The 8,894-nt window shown below is 44.6% G+C and overlaps 1 protein-coding gene across 2 annotated transcripts in view; it reads left to right on the top strand.

The window, feature by feature from the left end:
• kiaa0513 (KIAA0513 ortholog) overlaps positions 1-8,517 on the top strand; it is a 19,272-nt gene extending 10,755 nt beyond the window's left edge. Inside the window, exons 6-13 of one of the 2 annotated variants that reach the window (XM_037682597.1) lie at positions 530-731; positions 813-847; positions 923-995; positions 2,450-2,527; positions 2,629-2,658; positions 5,934-6,014; positions 6,219-6,313; positions 7,841-8,517. In XM_037682597.1, the coding sequence (XP_037538525.1) occupies positions 530-731; positions 813-847; positions 923-995; positions 2,450-2,527; positions 2,629-2,658; positions 5,934-6,014; positions 6,219-6,313; positions 7,841-7,890 (644 nt within the window). In that variant the 3' untranslated portion in view covers positions 7,891-8,517. The remainder of the gene's footprint in view (positions 1-529; positions 732-812; positions 848-922; positions 996-2,449; positions 2,528-2,628; positions 2,659-5,933; positions 6,015-6,218; positions 6,314-7,840) is intronic. The other variant, XM_037682598.1, reaches the window with a different exon arrangement.
• Positions 8,518-8,894: the final 377 nt, after the last annotated feature.

An 8,894-nucleotide genomic window follows, 5' to 3' on the forward strand; every position in this document is an offset into this window, starting at 1 on the left:
AACAGCTGATCCACAGACACCAACAGCTGATCCACAGACACCAACAGCTGATCCACAGACACCAACAGCTGATCCACAGACTCAAACAGCTGATCCACAGACTCAAACAGCTGATCCACAGACTCAAACAGATGATCCACAGACACCAACAGCTGATCCACAGACACCAACAGCTGATCCACAGACACAAACAGCTGATCCACAGACACAAACAGCTGATCCACAGACACCAACAGCTGATCCACAGACACAAACAGCTGATCCACAGACTCAAACAGCTGATCCACAGACACAACGGCTGCTGACTTGTTTTTGCTTCCAACCGTCTGCTGGCTCATCTGAAGCCAAATGCTCCAGACCAAATGTCAGACAAACCTGTTTTTATTGTGTCTCTGTAATCAGCTGAGAGATTAACGGGTTTCAGAACCCAAACAGCAGGCTGAATCAGATGTCAACAGGGAGGGTTCTTGGTAAAAAAAAAAAAGTTTTCATAAGGATCGAAGCTGATCTGTTGACATTTCTTCTTCAGGAAAGTTCCAACCGTCTCCCTCTGAGCTGCTGGATCGAGGCGGTCCACCAGCTGGTCTGGACTCGTATCTCAACAAGGCCAACTCCTGGCTGTCAGGGAAGAAGGACGCAGCGGAACGTCTCCTTAAAACCACCTCAAAAACTGACGTCAAAGGCTTCTTTGGAGGTTTGGAGAGCAAGCTGAGAAGCTCTATGGCTCCCAGGTCTGAGTGAGCAAAAGCTTATTTTAAACTTTATTTTATCTTTTTTAAACATCCTGACTCAAACTCTTGTTTCTAATACAGAGAAGGCCCAGCTGAGACAAAGCCCAAATCACCAGGTACACATTTATGACTCTTTTATTATCGGTTGTCATTTGTAAAATTAACTTTTATCATGTTTTTATTTTTCACAGTGTTAGAGGCTCCAGAAGAAAAGAAAGGAGACAAGGTGTACCTGTACACTCACCTGAAGCAGCAGCCCATCTGGTAAAAATGGAATAAAAATTAAAATATGCGTTCAAATATTTGTTGTTTCATCAGACAAGGTTTAAATTCAAGGTAAAGAACAGGTTTAAGATGATTTAAAATAAACCAGACAAACTGTAAAACTTGGTGAGTTCTGAACAGCTGCTGAAATAAACGCAACAAGCTGAAACGGAACTAAAAGGTCAAAAGAGTGAAATGCTAGCTTAAAGTTAAAAGCAGAAAAAATAAAAAAATGAAACCAGCAAAGCATTAGCAAGAAAAGCAAAACTTTTTTTTAAAGTAGCCAAACACTAGTTAAATTTTGTAAAACTAGCTAAAATGAGCATAAACTACATAATTGTTATAAGTTGTTAATGTTAAAAATAACAAAACCTAAAAGTAGCAAAAGGCTAGCTAAATGTAACAGAATGTTAGCTTTTAACTTAGTATTAGTAGAATTAGCATCAGCAGCAGTGGCAAAAACAGTAGTAGAATTGCATTAGTAGTACCAGCATTAGCGGTAGTAGTCCTAGCATTAATGTTAGTAGCAATACAGTAGTAGAATTTGTATCGTCACACTAAATATTATCAAAATTAGCATTAGCAGTGGTAGCAGTAGCAGCATTAGCAGTAGTAGCATTAGCGGTAGCAACATTAGCAGTAGTAGCATTAGCAGTAGCAGCATTAACAATGTAGCATTAGCAGTAGTAGCATTAACGGTAGCAACATTAGCAGTAGTAGCATTAACAGTGGTAGCAGTAGCAGCATTAGCACTGGTAGCATTAGTATTGCATTAGCAGTGGTAGCATTAACGGTAGCAACATTAGCAGTAGCAGCATTAGCACTGGTAGCGTTAGTATTGCATTAGCAGTGGTAGCATTAACGGTAGCAACATTAGCAGTAGCAGCATTAGCACTGGTAGCATTAGTATTGCATTAGCAGTGGTAGCATTAGCGTTAGCAGCATTAACAATGGTAGCATTAGTGGAGGTAGCATTAGCAGAGGTTCATTGTAGCAGATTTGAGAACAGTGTTTTTGAAGGATTTGAAAAGATCTAAATGTTTTGTAGTAGTATTTTTTTTTATTGTTTTACTTTAGAAGTTATAGAAGCTAAAAGTCACAGCAGCAATCTCCTGAACGAGCTGAACGTTTTGATTTGTGAACGGCTGAAATAACAGTCTGTAGAAGTATTCACATATTAAAACGCACAGAAAATGAAAACACAGGTGAGAATAATAGAAAACGGCACTTTGCTTTGGAGCTTCGTTTCGTAACGACTGCAAAGACAAAATGTTTCTATGTGCAGTGAAACGACATATTTATGATTCTCTGTGTGAAAACGTTTTAACTTTATTTTCTGAGTGATGAAGCTCCAGAGCTGAACCCTTATTCTGAGTTTTTTAGGCTAGTTTTTAGTTCTCAGCTCCTTTGTTCCTCCATCTTTGTGAGGCTGACATGTTTCTCCTCGGTGACAGGCACACGTTGAGATTCTGGAATGCTGCGTTTTTCGACGCCGTCCACTGCGAGAGGAAGAAGCGATCTCCGACCACGAGGTGAGTCCAGATGGAGCGGGAAAAGGCCCGGAGAGTTTCTGCTGCTCCTTCCTGGTCACTGACTTTAACCGTCTGTTTCCTTGTGCCTTGCTGCGGGGCAGTGGAGCGCAGGAAGAAGAGAAAGGAGCGAGGTCTGTCCGTCCTTCAGTCAAACGATAAATAAATGACTAACAAGAAGTCAAAGATTCAAAAGGGTTGGAGAAGAAAGGCAGGAGTTCTTCAGACATATTCAGCTAAATGAATGTGTCGAAGCATTATTTCATTAGTTTGTGTTTAGCACCTTCAGTCATTTTTTTGTTCAGATTTTTTTCTCATGCTTGCAGTGAAACATCACACACCATCCATGATGCTGCCACCACCATGCTTTACTGTAGGTAACATGGTGCACTTCAGCTGCAGTTTTCTACGTTTTAATGTTAAAAACGTCCATCCAATATCTCTGCTGCTTAAATGTGGGTAAAGGTGGTACGGTAGCGCAGCTGGTAGAGCTGCCGCCTCTCAGCGAAAAGGTTGCCGGATCAAATCCTGATCTGAGACCTTCAGATGTCTGTAAGAGAGTTTCAGAGGTTTGCATGAGACCTTCAGAGGTTCGCGTGAGACCTTCAGAGGTCTGCATAAGACCTTCATGGGTCGACATGAAACCTTCAGAGGTCCACGTGAGACCTTCAGAGGTCTGCATAAGACCTTCATGGGTCAACATGAGATCTTCAAAGGGCCACAAGAAACCTTCTTGGGTTGACATGAAACCTTCAGAGGTCCACATGAGACCTTCAAAGTCCACACGGGACCTTCATGGGTTGACATGAAACCTTCAGAGGTCCACGTGAGACCTTCAGAGGTCTGCATAAGACCTTCATGGGTCAACATGAGATCTTCAGAGGGCCACAAGGAACCTTCTTGGGTTGACATGAAACCTTCAGAGGTCCACATGAGACCTTCAAAGTCCACACGGGACCTTCATGGGTCGACATGAAACCTTCAGAGGTCCACATGAGACCTTCAGAGGTCCACGTGAGACCTTCAGAGGTCCACGTGAGACCTTCAGAGGTCTACATGAAACCTTCAGAGGTCCATGTGAGACCTTCAGAGGTCCATGTGAGCCCTTCATGGGTCGACATGAAACCTTCAGAGGCCCACATGAGACCTTCAGATGCCCACGTGAGACCTTCAGAGCTGCACTTGAGACCTTCAGAGGCCCACATGAGACCTTCAGAGGTCCATGTGAGACCTTCATGGGTTGACATGAAACCTTCAGAGGTCCGCATGGGACCTTCATGGGTCGGCATGAGACCTTCAGAGGCCCACATGAGACCTTCAGAGGCCCGCATGAGACCTTCAGAGGTCTATGTGAGACCTTCATGGGTCAACATGAGACCTTCAGAGGCCCACATGAGACCTTCAGAGGTCTATGTGAGACCTTCATGGGTTGACATGAAACCTTCAGAGGTCCATGTGAGACCTTCATGGGTCGACATGAAATCTTCAGAGGCTCGCATGAGACCTTCAGAGGCCCACATGAGACCTTCATGGGTTGATATAAAACCTTCAGAGGCCCGCATGAGACCTTCAGAGGCCCACATGAGACCTTCATGGGTTGATATAAAACCTTCAGAGGTCCACAGTAAACTTGTAAAACATTAGAAAGTTTTTTTTCCTGAACTACCTGGTTCTAAGTTCTTCCTGACAGATCCCTTTGGTTTTGCTCTGCGTCTAAAAAAATTAACGAGCTTCTAGTTTTCTGGTTGACCACTTCTTAAACGTTTAATGTCACCGTGTTTATCACTGACGTCACGTGAAGCAAATGATTTTTCATGCGTTCATCTGTTGTTGCTGCTTCATGCTTCCTGTGTCAGTCTGATCAGCTCCTGATCCCGATCCTTCAGAGTCAGGTTTAGATCCAGGGTGTCTGAAGGTCTTGTCTGCATGTTCACACCACAAATCTGTCTCAACATGAGATGTTTCTCCATCTGCATGCTCACGTTGTCCTGCTTCTTCACTGTGTTCTGCTCGACCCGATGATCAGAGATTTGACAGATGTTCATAAATTACTGGATTAACCGTTTGATTCCAGTCAGAACTGAACCTGAGGACATCTGACGTACTTCAGTTTTCAGGTCAGATGAAGGAGCATCTTCTCAAACTGGACCTCACTGAGACCAGGCTGGTCCTGAACACACGTCTGTTTGTTCACGTTTCTGAGGGAACCCTCCAGCAGTTCTGGGTCCATCTCTGTTAGCTTGTATCGGACTCCATTTGTCCACCAACTCTTGGTTGAGAACATGATCCTCTCTCCACTCACATGGTCTAAAACCTGAACCAGATCCAAGTCCCTGATGCCTCCAAAGAGACTTTGGGGTCTGCGGCAGATATCGGTCATACAAGTTGAAGATCCTTCTAGATCACTGGGTTCCTCTAAGGAACCTTGTTTAGATCCTTCTTCCTTACAAGCACGGCGGTCTCAGTCCAGAATTAAAAGCTTCCAAAGTCTATGAGATCTGGACGTTCTCCTCTACCTCCAGAGAACACCTGAACCACCTCTGACTCTGGACTTGTGGACCCTTCTGTCCTCAGTTCTGTTCTTATAGTGTTCTCGAGGAACCGGGTCAGAATATTCTGCTCACGACAGTCTGAAGACAAACCTGTTGATCGTTCAGAGCAACATTGAGTCACTCCTTGTGTTTTGCTGCTGATGGATGGTGGAGGTTCCTCTGACACGACTCACAGTCTCAAAGCTCAGAATGGTCCAATGGTTCTGTTTGTGGTTCTGAGGCATGAAAACAACCCAAACCTTTTTATTGTTCTCCGTCACCGAGCCAAGAGGAGGAATTGGAAATTCCCTCCATCCATGCATGACACGAGCACGATAACTTGAAAAGTAAGTGAGGTACCAACTTCCATTTCATTGTGTGTCGGCATCAAGGAGGAAGAGAGGTTCCCATCGAATATTGCGTTATCACATCAAAATACAAGATGGCTGCCTCCATATTTATATGTAAACTGACCACCACTATCATTTGAGGAAACTGTGCTTTCTAGCATCTATATTGCTTAAAGGTGTAGTTTCCTCAAATGATCGGGGTGGCAGAAGATTAATCTATGAGGGCCAAGGCCACCATTGGCCACCCCCTGGCTCCTCCATTGCTCCTGGTGGTAGATAAAACTGCTCCACTCTCCCAGGTCCGTCACTCTGCAGAACAAGCCTCCCTCTGTTCTTCTCCACAGTGTAAATCCTACCCTCTTGAATATATTTAATCAAAAACATTTAGGTTTACTTCGTTGTCTGAGTCCAGTCCAGAAAAACACACATCTCCAAAACTACAAACGTTCAGTGTTCAGATCCTCAGAGACGGGGTCATCGGCGTTCCTGCGTCTGGTTGTATCTGACTGTCGGGTGTTTCTGCTGCAGGGAGCGGTGGTGTCACATGACCCAGCAGGAGAGGGACGACCGCTCCAAAATCGACGAGAACATCGCCTTCGGTCTGCTGGGGTACGAGAGCCACGGTGTTCACACAGTCTGCGTGCAGATAATTGGTCTTTATTGAATGTACCGGCAGATTATTGCTGCTTCAGTGCAGATTAACAAGGTTTTATTCTGAGACACGTTGATGACCACCTGCTGACCGGTGAAGTTCTACCATGTTCGAGGTAAAAACTGTGAGTTCCCGTTGGCTCAGTGTGTTTCTGTCTGCAGGACGTTCACCCACAACATGCTGGCCTTCGGCCTCAGCACGAAGCTCTGCAACGACTTCCTGAAGAAGCAGGCCGTCATCGGGAACCTAAACGAAGGTAAAACAGGAAGTGGACGCTCGAATCTTCACCGCCTGCCCCCAGCCCAAATGTGTCCTTCCTTTACAGCCGTAGACTAGAAGAACCGTCTTTCACTCCCTGGGCTTTACAGATCGGGACAAATGAAACCGACTGCATCCAACAGCAAATCAGATTTATTTCCATTTCAGATCAGCTGCTGTTGGTCAACGCAAAATAATAAGTTGCCAACAAACACGAGATCATCAAAACGTTTGATAAAGCACAAACTTTAAAAACAGCCAAAGCCAAACATGAAGTTCAGATTTAACATGAGCTTTAACTTCAGCTCGTCTCAAAGCTTCTGTCACCCTCCTGCTGCCCTTGGGTCAAAATGACCCACGGCTGAGGCCTCCTGGGTCATTTTGACCCAAGGGCAGCAGGAGGGTGACCGGCCTCGGGGAGAACTGAACCCTGACTTCCATCAAACTTATTTTAAACACTTTAAATAACCCGAGATGCCTTTTATAAAATCTATTATTATTATTATTATTATTATTATACCACAGTGTTGATGCGACACATCAACTCCCCAACATGAGCTTCAAGATAAACATTGTAAAAAAATAACGACAAAGCAACATGAATATTAATCAACATTTAGCTGAACCACAACTTGTCCATCGTTTTAGCTGTTAGTATTTTTAGTTTCATATTTTCTGCTGTAACAGATTCCAGTTACATTTATCTTGTAATAAAGTTACATTAACCAGTTTGTCCACAGCTCTGGTGGTAAACAGTTTTCCATATTTGGGGTCATAACTTCAGCTGAAATATTCCTGCCATGAACTGCTTTGTTTATGACTGAAATCTGATAAAACTGGTTTATTTTTTAAATCTTTTAAATGCTCTTCTGTGCGTTTCCACACACGGCTGCTCCTCATCGTCTTTCTTTAAAATTCAGTTTGCCATTCTAATAACAAGGGCTATGTGTTGTCAGCGAAATTGGCTCTCTGCATTTAACCCATCCACCACCAGGTGGAGCTGTGGGCAGCTGTGGAAAGCACCTGGGGAGCAATTGGGGATAGGGTGTCCTGCTCAGAGACACCACAAGATATCTGACTCATGGACTCCTTATTGCTGGGGTGTGCAACGTGCACAGCACCTGGAGTCCCTCCTCACAGTCATTTAGGTTTTATAAAACATGCAATAAATAAACAACAAGATCCCTGAGGTCATTGCTGATGTCTTTCCACCCTGGTGTCGTGTTAACACACACCTGAACCACCAGGTCAGAGGTGGTCCTCTAATGAGGCAGGTCCTGGCTGGTCTTTTGTCCAGTTCCTGTTAAATATCCACATACGCCCGTTGGATCTTCTGCATTTTCAGGCCTGTTCTTGATCCGGGCCTGCAGGGTCCAGCCTTGGAGCTGAAAGCGGTTCTTCTTGTTTTTTTTTACCACAGACCAATGAGAATGGCTTCAAAGTGTTTTTCCACATTAATGTGAACCATTCCTGTCGTCAGACGGGGTCTCTGGAGCTCTGAACCAAATGTTTGACTCTCGTGCAGAACAATACAAGCTGCTGAGCGAGCACATCGACAAGATGGCTGCAGAGTGAGCTTCAGGACGGACTTCCTGTCTCTCTCCTCCGCCCTGTTGCTGCGTTCATGCCATGTCGTGCTGAAAACACGTCGCCTGCTGAGATGAGCTCCGTCCGTCCTCGCCCTGCCCGACTCGAGCAATAAAACACCCGGATCACCCGAGCCTGAAGCAGCCCCTCATAAACGATGATTCTGACACTTCCTGTGCCGCGTCTGACAAGAATCCTGCAATCTGAGGGCGCTACAGAAACTGACTCATCATGTTTGATATTTACAGCTCCATGTCTCTTAATGCTGACTCAGACTGACACCACCCTTTATTTATGCACGTTTTTATCAAGAAGTAGTCTGCATACACACCCCCCCCCCCCCAAGTGCCTTCCACAGTTGTTTTCCTCCACTGAGCACCTTCTCCATGCTCTGCTGTAAACTGTTGTTGTTGTTTTTGTTGTTCCTTGTCTGGCCACCAGGAGGCACTGTGGCGTTTCTCTTTCACTGACTCGTCTGTAAACTCGTTTGTTGTTGTTGTTGTTGTTGTTGTTGTTGTTGTTGTTGTTGTTGTGAGTCAGTGATTGTAGAAACTTTAGTTGTCATTTAACTGTCAGACTGTAGCTGTGACACCCCCCCCCCCCCCCCCCCCCCCCCCCCCCCCCCCCCCCCGCTCATCATGCTGCTGCATGAGTCTTTACAAAGTGTATATTTCAGTTTTTATTTAAACTCTTGGTACCTGAACGCCTCATTACCATTAAAACTAGTAAGACCCTAAAGGCATCACTCGTCTGGTTCATATTTTGTGTCTTTGAGTTGAATTTACTGTCATCACAAGAATAAACGATGGTTTAACAAAACTGTAATGTCTCTTTTTTTTCCCACAGTTTATCATCATGGGTGGGGGGGAACAAAAGTATTCACCCCCCTCGCTGCTCTTCGTTGAGTTTTTAAACGTCCTGAAGTTTAAATTCAAATTAATCTCCAAAGAATCAAAATAATTTTACTGAGAAACGAACAAGAAACACGACAG

This window comes from Nematolebias whitei, chromosome 10, assembly GCF_014905685.2.
Source record: "Nematolebias whitei isolate Nwh7 chromosome 10, NemWhi1, whole genome shotgun sequence".
In the NCBI taxonomy this organism is placed as follows: Eukaryota; Metazoa; Chordata; class Actinopteri; order Cyprinodontiformes; family Rivulidae; genus Nematolebias; species Nematolebias whitei.